General features: G+C 49.7%; 1 protein-coding gene across 2 annotated transcripts in view; it reads left to right on the plus strand.

Annotated features, from left to right (window-relative positions):
- Positions 1 to 16,031, plus strand: part of Mroh1 (maestro heat like repeat family member 1) — a 58,439-nt gene that overhangs the window by 2,000 nt on the left and 40,408 nt on the right. For both annotated transcript variants that reach the window (XM_032917388.1, XM_032917391.1), the window contains exons 2-7: positions 4,866 to 4,997; positions 5,418 to 5,580; positions 5,750 to 5,848; positions 11,053 to 11,204; positions 11,558 to 11,698; positions 12,040 to 12,132. In XM_032917388.1, the coding sequence (XP_032773279.1) occupies positions 4,866 to 4,997; positions 5,418 to 5,580; positions 5,750 to 5,848; positions 11,053 to 11,204; positions 11,558 to 11,698; positions 12,040 to 12,132 (780 nt within the window). The remainder of the gene's footprint in view (positions 1 to 4,865; positions 4,998 to 5,417; positions 5,581 to 5,749; positions 5,849 to 11,052; positions 11,205 to 11,557; positions 11,699 to 12,039; positions 12,133 to 16,031) is intronic.

Genomic DNA, 16,031 nt, shown 5'->3' on the forward strand with positions numbered 1-16,031 from the left:
GTTCTGCCGGTTGCTGTTTTGGGATATTCGTGGTACCTTATGGTTAGCCGCAGTCTGATTGGTTGTTTTCTTCTTTTTCTGCCTTCTTCCTCCTCTTCCTTAATGGTGTTTCATACACAGCCTTGAACTCGGGTGATTCAGACTTCTGGTCCTGTTTCCCCTTCCCGAGTTCTGGATTCTCAGGCACAGGCCACTAGGTTTTGGGGATGGAACCTGGCACTTGCGTGTGCCAGTCAGGTGCTTACCTGTGTTAGTGTACTAACTGTGTCACACTCCAGGGCCCAGTGCAGAGGGCACTGGGCTGGCTTAATTGCTTTCTGGTGCTAGGCCTCATCATCTTAGACATGTCTGATGTCTTACATCAGGCCAGACTTCCTGAAGTAGTTAGGCTACAGAGGTGGAGAGGTGAGGAAAGAATAGTAAAGTCATTTCACATAGTGGCTGAATTTTTTTCTCTTTTCTCTCATTGCCACCATTTTCAACCTAAACCACTTCCTGTCTGGTGTCTGGTCTCTGGATTTCTGTGCTGATATAAGGAGATTCTGCTTGTCAGTATGTGGGTACTTATACTCTACACAGAGGCTCTGTAGACCAGGTTACCAGGTTTATGATATCATATCCCAGTGTGGAGACCAACTACAACACTGGCTGTGTGACCACAGCTAGAAATGAAACTGACTGAAGTAAATGAGGGCCCAACAGCAAAACATGGATTAGTGTTTGATTCTGTATTAACTGGGTGGAGACATCACTGTGGTCTCTGGTTAGCTTGTCAGACAGCAAGAAACACACCCAGTCTCTTTATCAGCCTCTCCTACTGGCTTATCTCTGAGTGACTAAAGGCAAACAAGCAGCCCTGTGGAGACACAGCCGGCCATCTTCTGAGTCCATCCTGTTCTGACACCATTCACTGTGAGGTCATGTTAGACTCTACAGCTGAGGACTCAGCCCCGAGATAGCCTTGCTTCAAGTGTGAGCATCAAATGTGTTTATTCCATCAGCTACAAATTGGAGCTCCCCAGGCTACCTCCTTGGAGTCTATTAGTTGCTAGGTTGACATATACAAGTCACTAAACCCATTGATCATCAAGGCTGGGACAGAGGATATGGAGGAGCACCAGGGAGACGCAGGGCATGTGGGAAGGATGCTGACTTCTGCTGTCTTCCCTGGGTGTGCCACCTTCTGGGCCCTCCACGTGTTTCATTGCCTGGAAGCTTGTTACAGTCCTTCTGGGATCTTAGGGGCTCTTCACTGAGTGGGCGTGATTGGTACATCTTTGGCTATCACTGTCACCCTCAGCTCTGTCCTTCCCAGAGGCTAAGGTCCCTACTGTTTGGCTCTTTCTTCCTTGGTCTTTTTTGTGACCAGGTCCATCTGGGAGCAGTGTAGAGGCTTCAGCTGTCAATCATCTCATTAGCTTGCAAATGGACACATGGATGAATCTAAGACTTTTAGGAATGCGTGCCATGAAATCAGACAGAAACCAGCTGTGCGTTTGACAGTATCACCTTCTGCAAGGGATTGAAATGGGAATATGTTTTAAGCCTTTGGAGTTCTTGGCTTTAGGGTGTGCTGATACAACTTTTTAGGGGGTGACAAGGCCATCCTTTTGTGATGATTGTTGTTTGAGACAAAGTCTCTTTGCCTAGCCCTGGCTGCCCTGGAACTCACTGTGTAGAACAGGCTGGTCTCAAACTCCAGAGGTCTGCCCGCCTCTGTCTGCCGAGTGCTGGGGTTAAAGGCAGGCACACCATGCCCAGCTGGATGCAGCCATCTTTGGAGCTGTGAGTCACACTGTGAAAGTCACACCTATAGCTCTGTGGCCACAGGTCATCAGTTCAGCTTCATTGCAGAGTCATTCAGATCATAGGACAGAGCTGAAACCAAGTTCCAAAGAAATCATGCATTTTTTTAAACTTTTAAAAATAATTTATTTTTAAATTTACATGCATTGGTATTTTGCCTGCATGTATAATCTGTGGGAGGCTGGTGGGTCCCCTGGAAGTGGAGTCACAGACACTTGTAAACAACCATGTGGGTGCTAAGAATTGAACCTGGGTCCTCTGAAAGAGCAGACAGTGCTCTTAATCACTGAGCCATCTTTCCAGCCTTAAATTTACGTTTTTATTTAAATTTCTTAAAAATGTTTTAAAATTTTGCTTCTTAATCTTTATACAGTCCTTTCAACTTTTTTGTATTGGTGTTTTGCCTGTATAGGTGTCTTTGTGGGGGTTTGGAACCTCCTGGAACTGGAGTTACAGACAATTGTGAGTTTCCATGTGGGTGCTAGGAATTGAACTCTGGTCCTCTTGAAGGGCAGCCAGTGCTCCTAACCTCCAAGCCATCTCTACAACCTCTTGCTTCTTTTTATTTATGTGTGGATATGTATGTGCCTGCTTGTCCATATGGGTAGCATATGCACGCAAGGCCTGTAGAGGCCGGAAGAGGGCGTCAGCCCCACTGGAGCTAGTGTTACCTGTGTTTGTGAGCCACCTAGCGTGGGTACTGGGAACTGAAGCCCAGTCGTTTGCAAGAGCAGCAAGTGCTCCTAACAGTCTAGCATCTCTTTTTTTTTTTTTAAATAGTTGTTTTTATTTTATTTTGTATATGAGTACACTGTAGCTGTCTTCTGACACACCAGAAGAGGGCATCAGATTCCATTACAGATGGTTGTGAGCCACCATGTGGTTGCTGGGATTTGAACTCAGGACCTCTGGAAGAGCAGTCAGTGCTCTTAACCACTGAGCCATCTCTCCAGCCCCTAGCCATCTCTTAAAATGTAGAATCCTTTGATATTTTCTATAGAGTTCAGGGTCATAGAGCCCATGTGCTGCACCAGTCACTGGGGCCACCCTGTCTGTTCACTGCACTGCGCAGGAAGTGGCCAGAGCAGCATGGCCAGCGGATGTGCTGCTGGCGGGAAGAGTGCCTTGAGAGGTCAGCCAAGGAAATCGTTCTCCTTAGAGGGAAGGTAGGGTCTTCCCCAGAGCACCTTCATGAAGGTGAGGAGAATTAGGAGCTGGGAAGACCATGAAATGGTCTTTGAAATGCACCTCTAGGCACCTAGAAGTTGGAAACATTTGCTCCAGATGAACTGGAAGAATCTTACTGTGTCATCGGAGCTCCTAGTTTTTTGTTTTTTTGTTTTTTTTTTTTTTGTTTTTTTTGGTTCTTTTTTTCGGAGCTGGGGACCGAACCCAGGACCTTGCGCTTCCTAGGCAAGCGCTCTACCACTGAGCTAAATCCCCAACCCCGCTAGCTCCTAATAATTTTGATTGAATAAAAGCATACCAGCTCATATTGATTTTCTGTTCTTCTCCAAAGAAAGCATCAGTAACCCCTCCCCCTCCCCTTGGCATACTGGCCACGACTCTGGTCAGGGGAGAGACTCTTGCAGGAAAACCACGTTCCTGGAAAGAGAAGTGTGAACCCAGCCAGCTGAAGTGGCTGTCTTCCTCTGTGACTGGCCAAGAACCACCATCTCAGAATGCACCACCCCCTTCCCTGGGGCACCAACATGCAAGGATTCAAACCCCTTATCCTGGGGAAACAAAACAGGGCGGAAGCTCTTTCTTTAAAGTGGCAGGTTCCTTGGCTCTGGAGCTCTTTGTGATCTATACTGGTTACTTCCTGGAAGGAGTGTCTCATCCACTGTGGGCTCAGGAATAATGAAGTGTGATTGTAGCTTATGCAGCAGGTACCAACAGACTACTACGACTACTACGAGTCCTCCTCCTCCTCCTCCTCTTCCTCCTCCTCCTCTTCCTCCTCCTCCTCTTCCTCCTCCTCCTATTACTACTACTAACTTCTGCTTCTACTTCTGCTTCTGCTGCTTCTTCTTCTTTGCTGCTGCTGCTGCTGCTGCTGCTGCCGCTTCTGCTACTGCTGCTGCCGCTGCTTTATTTCCCCTCTATTTATGTATTGCATTTTATATGGATGGGTGTTTTGCCTGAATGTCTATCTATGTACGATGTGTGCGGTGCCCAAGGAGGCTAAAGAGGGTGTTGGATCCCCTGGATTGGAGTTATCACCTCACTTACCTATGTGTAGTTCTTAACTGAACTGTACTGTCTTACATAGGTCCCAGCTGGCATGCATGTCCCCTCAACCCTCCCCTGCTGTGGTGGCAGCACGGCCGTGGGAGAGAGAAATCACGGCGTCAGTGAAGAGGTGGCCCCAGTGCCTGTAGACTACTGACCTACTCTGAGCCTGCCCCGGCTGACACCCAGGCCACCCAGTGCACACTATTCTGAGTCTGTCAGGCTATCTGCACTGTGGGCAACAGGGAGCCTTCACTAGCACCCCATCCCCACCCTTCGTGGCCCTTTACATGGGCATGGACAGTGTCCGCCCCAGCCTTCCAGTACAGGGGACCAGCTTTCGAGTCTAGAGTGAAGGATCATAGAAGGACTGGTCAAGGGTTTGCCTAGGACACTGGGTCAGTAGTGCCCCAGGCTGTAGACAGAGAAGGGTCATAGCCGAAGGAGGGCAGTGGTGGCCGGGTTTGACTTTGAGCCCATTTACAGCCCTCAGAGGGGCCTGGCTGTAGAAAAAGATGATTCAAGAAGGAGTTCTTATCCTTGTGCCTGGGAGGCCGAGTATGGAAAGAAGAGGTGCTCTCTAGGAGACCCTGCTGGCAACACTCAAGTCACCAGCTCATATGCTTGCAGCTTGCTTCACACAGAAGACTGCTCTAGGCCCTTCTAAAGACACAGGGGCGCTTCCACAGGCTGGAGGCTCGGCCAGTGTGCCTGCTTTGAGCATGGCCTTGCACAGTGCAGCCTCGGTAGAGACAGGAAGCACAAGGAGTATCTGGGCACTCATCCCACCTGTCAGGACATTCCCTGGGAACTTCTCTCCTCAGCTGGCTCATCCGTACCGGACGAAGATCCTGAGGGCCATGGAGACAATACTGAGCAGTCATATCCACGACCTGGACAAGGACACTGCCAGCGCTGTCATCCTCCTGGCTTCCAGCGAGATGACCAGGACCAAGGTGAGGGCCTCTGCATGTAGGCGGCTGAGATCAGCTCCTTCACTCTGACCTCACAGTATCTGGAACAGGGCTGGAGTTGGACTGGCAGAGACCACTTGATCCTCTGTATCCCCCGAAGCAGAGAACCAGGCTCCTGAACTCTTAGGATGAGGGTAGGGAACCCATGCTCAGGCTAATGGCTGCCTGCAGCCCTCTTCATTGCCAGACTTTACCTCACCACTCCTCCCGACCACGCTTGGGGCTTCTCCCTTAGGCATCAGGGCCCCTACGGCTATGCTGTGTTGTCTCTGACCTGTATTCACTAGGAATGCTGGAACACAGCTGCTTTTCTTTGTCCAACCACCCCCGAGGGCCAGGTATCTTGCTCGTGTCTCCTGAGAGGTTCAGGGAGAGATCAACCTGGCGACTCTTTGGGTACAGGAGCTGGACTGTGACTGGCAGCAGGCCGCAAGCAGTGTCCTGGTCGCTGTGGGGAAGCGATTCACCAACCAGGTGATGGAGGAGGTGCTGAACAGGTTCCAGCCTGGAATGCTACCACACTCCTCAGTGCTGCACACTCTCGCTAACCTCTCAATGTCCAATGGTAAGTGCCTCTGTGATTCTGCCCCCCTCATGTCCCTGATTAGTTCTGGGGGCCTTTAAGGATGTCCTGATCTCATACCTGAAGCTGTGGGTCCCTTCCAAGTCCTGAGGCGAGGGTAGGCAGGAAGTGGGTTGGGCCTGCAGCCCCTGTGAAAGCCTCTCTCTTACAGCATTTGACATGGTTCCCTTCCTGCCATCCATCCTGAGTACCATGCTGCCCATGCTGGGCATGGCCAAGCAGGATGCGCTGAAGGTGGTGTTCTGCTGCGGTAAGACTGGGCACTGCCCATCCTTCATTTTCTGAACTAGGGCCCCTCTTGGGAGGCTGTGTACAAATGTGTCCTTTGTGGTAGATGCCATTGAAGTAGACGTGGGCTGTCTACTAGTAAGGTAGGGCTCAGTTGGTTAAGCCACTGCTGAGGTGAGGACCGCACTCATAAATATAACCTCTGCTCCCGTACTGCCTCTCTCTGATACACTGGGGACTTGCCCCTCTCACCCCTGAAGGGTCTTTTCAGAAGTCTCAATAGTCCTGGGGAATAGACAGAATGTTTTCTCAGAGTATTCCACTTTTATGCTACATGTTCCCAACTAGCAGAGTGACTACTCACCTGGTACCTCAGACCATATGTCTCACCGTTCTCCTGTGGTCTGTGTCTGCAGCCTTTTGCGTGCTTGCAGGGAATCATGGGAATTTTGTGGCCTGAACATGGTGTCTAGTGGTAAGTGAGGCTGTCAGTGGTAGAGGGCCTTCTGCTGGAAGGCGTAAGAGCGTCACTGTGGTAGAAGTGGAGATCTGAGACCATGGGCGCTTCACCAACAGCAGCACGTACCTCACAGGCAAAACTTTGGGCTTCCTCCGTCTCTAGAACTGACAGCAAGGCTGTGGTTCTGAAGCTTGGTGGAAAGGGTGCATCTAGGCCTTTCTAGGTCTCAGGAGGACAGGACCCTCAAGCCTCACGTCAGGATCCTTTCTTCATGCCCATCCCTCCCAAGAGGGGACTGTTAGAGTTCCTGGCTCTCCTGCTTTTCCCCTGCCTCTTCTCACAGCAGCAAAGTCCAGGCAGTTCCTCATCTCCTGCCACCTCTCCTCACCACCTGGTACTCCCGTCTTTCTTGCTCTGCCTTCCTTAAGCCATTGTCTGTGGGGTCCCTTCTCCCTAGTGGTTTTCTGCCTGTGGTTGAGAGCAGGGCCAGGTCACAGTGGTAGAACTCCTGCTTGAGGTAGTTTGGGATGAATAGGAGATGTGTGACAGAGTAGGCCTGGTGTGGGCTTCAGTAAACACACATTGAGACCCAGAAAGTGCTAGGTGTGGGTGAGGGGGCCTCACCCAGGTAGAGGCTGTAGAGATTATCGAACACAGAGGAAGGAAATTATGTGCTGAGCGTATGGTATTCATGCCAAGACTAGCTGCTGCTGTTTTGTGGTTCTTCTGGGAAACATCGGTAGGGTTGATCCTGGCCTGCAGAAAGATGCCCCCTAATTCCTGCCATGCGGCACCTCAGTCTGTAGCAGATGGGCTGGACCAAGATGGACCCTTGTTTTATGTGAGGGTTGGGGGCACGGTTTTATGTTATACAGACTGTCTGTGACTTTGAAACTCTGATTATCCTGCTAGAATTACTGACACAGGCAACCATTGCTTGGTTTATGTGGAAATAGGGCTTGAGCCCAGAGTTTAGCGTATGGTAGGCACACTTTACTACCTGAGCTCCATCCCCAGCTGTTTTGTTTCTGGAGACAGGATCTCTGAACTTGAAATCAGTTCAGCTACCTCAGCTTCCCAATTGCTAGCATTATTGGCTAAAGGCACCAGGGCTCAGCAGGGAAACTCCTAGGGGCACTCCTACCTGCACTGCTCATACTGGGCAGTCTTTGTCTCTATTGGAGGATACAGTAGTCTGTGGCCAGAACAACCTCAGGCTGGTGGGCTCTCTGTTTTGGGCATCTGAGGCCTGGGTGGCTGAGGTTGACAGCTCTGCAGGAGCAGAAAGCGGTGAGCAGCATCTAACAGGAGGCCATCCACAGAGGAGCTGATAGAACGGTGCAGAGGGGCAGGCTTGCAGCCAGCCTGGCCCGCGCCCGAAACGGCGAACAGCAAAGGCCCACCTCTGAGGAAAGTCAAGTAGAAAGGTGGCAACCAAATAAACAAAGTGTGGCCTGGGGATAAAGCAGTTCGGGTAAAGAAAAGAACAACCAAAAGGACTGGAAGATAAGAGGGGGGATGAGCTCAGCAGCAAGAGCATCCATGAAGGAGCTAGAGTCAAGAAGAATGAAACTAAGCTCTCCAGAAGTGCAGGGGGAGAACTGAAAAGCATCCCAGTGCAATTGGTGGTTCAGGAAACTTCTGGGGAGTATGGCAGTCCCAAGTTGTAGGAAGTAGAAAAACCAGAGAGGAAAGGGTTAGTGGGTAAGACTGCAGAGCCTGCCTTCCAGTGACAGACCCCTGGAAAAGCATATCTGGAGTCCCACGGCTCAGTGACCAGAAGATAGAACGGACAGACAGAAAGGCCATGGCACACATGCCCTAGACACTGGTAAGGAACTGGCATACCTGGTCTGTAGGAGCGCCAGTCCACTCAGCAGTTTTCCACAGCTGCGATCGAAGTCTACGCACTGGATCATAACTCTCCCGTGCCATCTGACTGTGAGGACAAAGGTTTTTCAGAGAAACAGGTCCAGGGCATGCACCTCATCCAGTCTTCCCTAGAGCAGCTGAAGGGTGTGGCACTGAGGTAGTTGAAGCTGGGACAGAGAGTGCCCCGGTGTGGCAGTCTTCTATGTGGGAAGGAGGCTAGGGCGAGTGGCCAGTGATGTCATTCTTCAAAGCTGCGGGGTGTTGGAGCTGTGTGGGTGACACCTGCAGAACCAAGCAGACACCAGTGTGAGAGGATCTGACTGCAGAGACGACAGAGCTGTCCTAGAAACATTAGTGGTCATGAGGGCCAGCTCTGAGTGCCAGGCGCAGGTACAAAAGGAGGACACACTGCTGTGGGGGAGCCTGTGGCACTTACTCAGAAGACCCAGCTGGTGGTGGCTTCCCAGGAAAAGGACATTGGCATCAGGAGAGAGGACCTCCTTCATCCTGAATATATGCGACGGATTAAAACTCAAAATCTAACAGATTGTGAGGGCTTTACATCTGGAAATACGCTTACCTGTTACTTGGGCAAACATTCTTGCCCCTGAAGACCACGCTGACTAATATCCTTGGCTCTGAAGGAAGAACCTTGGGGCTGAGAGGAGCTGAGGAGTCAGATGTCTCCTGCTGCCTCCAGGCCCCTTCGGTCTCAATGTCGGCAGCCAAGAGTGGTGGGAGTTGAGCCTTTACCTACCTGAACCAAAACCCTCTGAGGCCCATCTTCAGGAAAAGGGTGGCTGAGCAGAGAGCATTTCTCCAGAGGTTCTGATGGGAGGGTTGTTTCTCTCATCATTTCCTTTAAGTTCTGTCTTGAGAGTTTGTAGCTGTGCTGTACCCTGCGTCAGGGACGATTCAAGTTTATTTCTCTTATTGGACTAGGTGGGGGGCTGTGGCCGAGGCTCTGTGTCACAGGGGGCTGAGTTAAGTGCGTCCCCCAGACAACAACCTGTGGTCAGCCAAGACTGTCCTGGGCACTGGCTGTGGGGCGGAAGCCTCAGCATGAGCCTGGAACCGTTGTACGTCCACTTAGCACAGAGCAGGCTCAAAGGAGAAAAGATTTGGACTGATCCATTACAGGTTATGAGACAAGTGAATGAAGGAATAAAAGAAGGAAGAAGGCAGAAGAGAAAAATCAAATCCGTGAGGGAAAAAAAGACCGAATAAAAATATAAGAAATTAGAAGTTCGCACACACCTTTGATCCTAGCACTCGGATGGTAGAGACAGGCAGATCTCTTGAGTTCAAGTCTGGTACAGAACAAGTTCCAGAATAGTCTGGGAATCCTGTCTCAAAAAAACAAACCAAAAAAAAAAAAAAAAAGCTAAATTTTCTACTGAAGAGAAGTGGATCGTGTTGATAAACACACACATATACACAAATGGGCACAGGGGAGGGAGTGAGGATGGATATCCTGGGGGTAGCACTCAGCAAGAGCCTTTGAGGTTCACAGGATTACGAGAGAGGGGATAGGGTGGAGCAGGTGGCAGACATGTTTGCCAGCCATCTGTCCTCATGAAGGATGAGAATCCTCATACCAGAAAGTACAGCAGATCCAAAATGGTCCACGCCAACATCTCGTGCCAAAACAGTGCATGCTGGGAAGTACTACCGGAAAAGCTTGAGCATCTAGAGCCACACGTCCTTCCTGTGGCTCGGAGCCTACCTTGTGGGGAATAGCATGTGTGGTAAACCCAGGCTCACGTTTGAGAGTCACAACTCTAAGGGCTAAGAAGGGTAGGAAAACTCATAAAGCTATGGAGTGTCCCAGGCCCGTGGGAGGGGCACACCTGCTACAAAGTAGCCACACTACACTGTTGGTCACTGGTGCACAGTAGTGGGAAGGAAGGAGTAGGTTGAGAATCCTGTGGACAAGGCCATGTGCGTCGTGGCTGTCAACATGAAGGCTGCAGGAGCACCCTACTGTTTGTCTCTGACATGGGCTGAACCTCTGCTGTGCGAAAAGAATAGGGTCAGTTTCCAGGTTCGTTTTAATCTGAGAATTAGCATTTACAAGATGCCCGGTTTGCTGCTCTGCCTGTGTGCCAGCAGTCAGGTGGTTGGAGATTGTGACGGTAGCTTTGGCAGGATGTGAGCCCTTGATAGACTGACAAGACTTCTGCCTCGGTGCCCACCCCTGCTCCTGTGTTCTCTCAAAACCCAGACCCAGACCCAGGTCTTTGGACCTCTCACATGAATGCCCACAGCGACTCAGAGCCTCTGCTCTACCCCGCTGTGTCCCCATTCAGACCCCAGGGCATAGCCAAGGAAGGCCTGAGTAATTGTCCTGGCATCCTATGCCCATCCATCTTTCCTGTTCCTTCTTGCGCTCACACTGGGCCCCACAGCCCTTGTGGTGTATGAGCTGGGGGGAGGGTAGATACGGGCAAGGTTACTTCAGGGACACTGGGTCAGGGTGGGTGGACTGGCACCTATCTAGGGGCTCAGAGTGAGCATATACTTCTCCCCACTCCCTCCTGTGACAGTATTGTGGCTTCCTGGAGTCTCAGCTTGCACTCACCCTCCATTCTCTGGTTCTGTTACCCATGCCTGTCCTCTCCCCTCTTCTATTTTGAAGGGTTAGGACCACTCTCCTATACGAGGCCTTGTCCTGACAGACCTGTAGTCACGCTGTTTTCACAGAAGGCCATATTCTGAGGTTTCAGGGAAGATACAGATGGGGGAGGAGGGGCTGTTTATTCTAAATATCCAGGGGTCACCATCTGGGCAGGTGCTGGACTAAGCACCATGTAGACTGCTTTGAGAGTTCATGGGCTCCTCTGGGAAGCCAGTATGATTCCCGTCAGGAGTTGTTCACTGTGGGGCGTTGACAGCTCTTCAGCACTTCAGTGAAAGCATCCTGGAATACCTGGCCAACCTGGACCAAGCCCCAGACCCCACAGTCAGGAAGGACACCTTCGGTGCCGACATCTTTGGCGCCTATGACTTTGTTTTCCACCACTGGCTGCAGAGCCGAGATGCCAAGGTACCATTATGACCCATGAGGGGCTCCCTCCTGCTTTTGTCCTTTTTCTCTGCTTGGGTGGACCTAAGGGGAGAAGGGGGCCCAAATTCCCTGATCGTGACCGATACTTACTTAGGTGATGAAGATCCCCTACATCTAACTGGAGTCAGCCTGTTCTAAAGCTTGGTTTTGAGGCCTGGTCATTGTAGGTCCCTATGGCAACCACTCTCTGCCCTGAGACTGTGTCCTACTGGCCAACTTCTGACCTCTTGCCATAGTTGCCCCATAGATGCACTGGTGACTGCCAGCCCTCTTCTTGCCTTTAGACATAGGGCTCAGGGCAGTAGACAGAGAGGCTTTTGCTGTCCTTTCAGCTCCGGCTTGCAGTGGTGGCGGCTCTGGGTCCCATGAGTCACCTGCTTCCCAGTGAGAGGTTGGAAGAACAGCTCCCCAAGCTCCTCCCTGCAGTACTTGGCCTCTACAAGAAGCATGCGGAGACCTTTCAGATATCTAAGGTATTTACAGGGAGGGAGGGCACAGCAACACCAGGACCCCTCATCAGACCCTGCAGAAGCAACCCTAACTTAAAATGTTGTGTTGTGTTATGAGGGGAATGGCTTCCTCTCTACTGTGCAGTGGATAGAAGCCTGAGAACTTGCCCTCTGCCTCCCATGGTGACCCGTGACCCAGAAAACACATTTCTTAATGTGCCCCCCAAATTCTGGGGGTGACGGTAGAGCCTCTTCACTTGGGTCTTAAAGGGCATTAGTGTTGTCCTGGGCCTCACCCTAGGGCCTCACTTCCCTCTCGTGGGGCAGAAGGTGGACTGAGGCCATCTCCTCCCTGTCTTGAGCAGAGCCTGGGCCAGATTCTTGAGGCAGCCGTGAACGTAAGCAGCCGCACCCTGGAGGTTCAGCTTGAAGCCCTCCTGGCGGCTCTTCACTCTCAGGTAGGCTGGAGAGGGGCCCTGGGGCGGCGGCTCTCACGGGATGCACTTTTCAAAGTGAATTGCCCGGCGGGAGCTCAGGAGTGTGGTTTGGAATAGGTGCTTCAGCCTCAGCTGTGGAGTGGGCTTCCCGAGCACCACATGCGTGTGGCTTCCAGGCATGAGGCGTCATCTGTGCCATACAGTGTATTAGTTTCTTTTCTGTTGCTGTGACAAAATACTATGACTAAGACACCTGGTGAAAGGAAGTGTTTAATTGGACCTAAAGTTTCAGAGAGAGTCCAGGATGGTGGACAGGGGCGTGGTGACAGAACAGCTGGGAGCTTGCATTGTGGTCTGAAAGGAGGAGCTGTATTGGTCAGAGTTTTCTAAAGAGTCAAAACAATTGTGTGTGTGTGTGCGTGTGCGTCTGTCTGTCTGTCTGCCTGCCTGCCTGTCTGTGATCTATCAGCATGGCTTACAGGCTGTGATCCAAGGAGTCCAACACTGTCTGTGTCTTGACAGAAAGGCCAGGGACTCAGCAATTGCTCAGTCCATGAGATTGGGTGTCCAAGTCTGATGCTGGAGTCAGTCCCAAGGATGTGCTAGAGTGCAAGTCTTCAGTCTGTGCTGGAATTCTGAGGAAGGAGACTCTAGTGCTAGTGAACAAATGCCTCAGAAATAGGAGAGAGACACTTTCTAGTGAGACCGAGGGCAGGCAGGTAGAAAGCAAAACTCTCTTTTATCCTTGGCCTTTTATGTAACCTGCTACCAGAAGGCATGGCTGGATTAAGTGCAGATCTTCCCACCTCAAATGACCTAATGAGGAAAATTCTTCATAGCCAAACCCAGCTGCTTTATATGTGTGGGTGTTTATATGTGTGCATATTTATATGTGTGGATGTGTATATGTGTGGATGTTTATATGTGTGGATGTTTATATGTGTGGATGTTTATATGTGTGAGTGTTTATATATATGGGTGTTTATATGTGTGGGTGTTTATATGTGTGCATATTTATATGTGTGGGTGTTTATATGTGTGCATGTTTATATGTGTAGATGTTTATATGTGTGCATGTTTATATGTGTGGATGTTTATATGTGTGGGTGTTTATATGTGTGGACATTTTGTCTGCATGCATACTGTACCACGAGTACCTGTGGAGGCCAGAAGAGAATGTCAGATCCCTGAGACCTGGAGTTACAGATGGCTGTGAGTTGCCATGTGGGTGCTGGGAATTGAACCCAGGTCCTTTGGAAGAGCAGCCATCTCTCAATGCTGAACCATCTCTCCAGTCATAGTTGCTTAGGTTTTACTTGGCTCCAGATGTAGTTAAGGAGACAGCCGAGATGATGGGCCATCACAAAGACAGAGAGAGCTAACTGGAAATGATGTGAGTGTTTTGAAACCTCAAAGCCTACCCTCAGAGACAATACTTGATCCAACAAGGCCACACCTCCTAATCCTTCCCAAACAGTTCCACCAACTGGGGAAGTAAAGCATATGAGCCTATAGGGAGCAGCCTCATTCAAATCACTGCATACAGGAACTCCTGGATAGGGGCAGCAGGCATGGGCACCCAGAGGATAGAGTGTGGCACTGAGCGTTGGCCCAGGAGGTCCTGAGGAGTTTTAGCATGGCCACTGAATGGTAGTGGTAAGCAGAGGCCTGAGGCTGCCTGGTCACCTCAGGAACCGATCAAGAGAGGAGAGACATGGGGTGTCCTGAGACACAAGATTCTACTGCAGGAGAGATCATCTGGCTGGGCATCTTCCCTGTGGGCCAGGAAGATGGAGAAAGCTGCTGAACACAGTGTGTCCCAGCAAGGGAGTACGAATCTGTGAAACTTTGTGGTTCAGAGTAGGAAGATGGAAGTGGCCTTGGTGGATCTCAAGGAGACTTTCTTAAAAAAAAAAATCACTGCTGGGTGTGGTTGCACACACCTTTAATCTCAGCATTTGAGAGGCAGAGTCGAGCAGGTCTGTGAGTTCGAGGCCAGCTTGGTCTACAGAGTGAGTTCCAGGATAGCCAAGGCTACACAGAGAAGCCCTGTCTTGACAAACAAAAAACAACAAAATAACCCACAACAGAACCATGCATTTTTCAGGAAAATGGACAAATCTTCCTTTGTTAAAAAGTTTATTGTGGGGCTGGAGAGGTGGCTCAGCGGTTAAGAGCACCGACTGCTCTTCCAGAGGTCCTGAGTTCAAATCCCAGCAACCACATGGTGGCTCACAACCATCCGCAATGGGATCCGATGCCCTCTTCTGGTGTGTCCGAAGACAGCAACAGTGTACTTCCATACATGAAATAAATAAATCTTTTTAAAAAAAAGTTTATTGTGTGTGTTTTGAATGAAAACAGAAACTTTTTCTTGGTGTAGTTTGAGCAAGAGCAAATCCAAGTTTGAATTCTCTACTTTTTTTCCCTGTGTCGTCTATCTATCTGAGTGTCTGTGCTTACTGGCCTACCTGCTGTGTGTGTTTGATATGACCCTGACACCTTTGGTTTTGCCTCTCTAGTGTGTGTTTCTGCTCTGTGTCTGTCCCCAATAAAGTTCTTTGCTCTGTATTTATTAAACAGCAGAAAAAATAGTGTGGGGGAGGGTCAAAGGACTTTTCTTTTTACAGAAATCTCTGACAGTTTTACAAGGGAAGAAGAAGTTACTGACACTGACTAGCACCCAAACCACACAGATGTTGTCAGCCTATATCCACATGTCACTTTCTGTGTTTTTTGTTTTGTTTAAGATTACTGTCAACCTGTTGACAGCTCTCAACAAATGATTACCACAAGATAACATTATTCTGGGTCAGGGTCTGGGAAGAGTACATAGCTTAATATTAAAGCTGTGTTATCGTGGGTTGTAAAAGCTGATGATGGGAAATCCAAGGTGGTAAGGTTGGTCACATTGTTCTCGTAAAGGCAGGTTAAACAGGCTGAGTATAGTTCGTTGATCACAGTGTTTTGTTTTTGTAATGAGTATGAGTATTCAAAACATTTTTTTTTTTTGGAGCTGGGGACCGAACCCAGGGCCTTGGGCTTGGGCTTGCTAGGCAAGAGCTCTACCACTGAGCTAAATCCCCAACTGAAACATTTTTAAGATTTATATATTTTGTTTTTTGTTTATGAGTGTTTTTGCCTGCATGTATGTCTGTGCCAGATATGTGCAGTACCCATGGTGACCAGGAGAGGGCGTTGAGTCCCATTAGACTAGAGTTACAGTAAGCCACTGTTTGGGTGCTGGGAATTAAATTTTGGTTTTCTCGAAGAGTCGCTATAGCCCTTAACTTTTGAGCTGTTTTTCTAACCCCTAAGCACATAGTCTTAAATGATCTCAAGGCATGTGAATGACTTGGCTGCATGCTCTGGCAAGAGTTTAATCTCTTTGGAGGCAAGAGATAATTCAAGAAACAAACAAAAAACCATCATGCTCCCCCCCCACTCCCTCCTTCCTTTCTTCCTCCCTCCTTTCCTTCCTCTCTTTCCTTCCTTTTGTGAATGAATGAGTGCTTTATTCTAGAAATGGCTGGTGTTCAGCAACTTTTCCAATCACCTGGAGTTTGCTTTGTTGCTGATAGAAGCCCGGATCTGTTTCCTTGAGACCCAGGGGCCAGTTACAGCCTCATGGGTCAGTGGTTAAGATAGTTGTTGCTCTTGCAGACACCTGGGTTTGATTCCTAGTACCCACCCCCATGACAGCTCACAACTGTCTAAGGGGATTTCACACCCACTTCAAGTCTGCTGCAACTCTAGTTATAGTTGTAAACTGAGCTGGGTGCTGAGAATTGAACCCAGGACCTCTGGAAGAACAGCTAGACCTCTTAAAAATTTTTTTAAAAAACAAAAACAGCAACAACAACAAAATACCTTTCCAGTGCCCCCAGGTGAGGTAGAGCCACCCACCTGCTGCACAGCGG

This window comes from Rattus rattus, chromosome 1, assembly GCF_011064425.1.
Source record: "Rattus rattus isolate New Zealand chromosome 1, Rrattus_CSIRO_v1, whole genome shotgun sequence".
Classification (NCBI taxonomy): domain Eukaryota; kingdom Metazoa; phylum Chordata; class Mammalia; order Rodentia; family Muridae; genus Rattus; species Rattus rattus.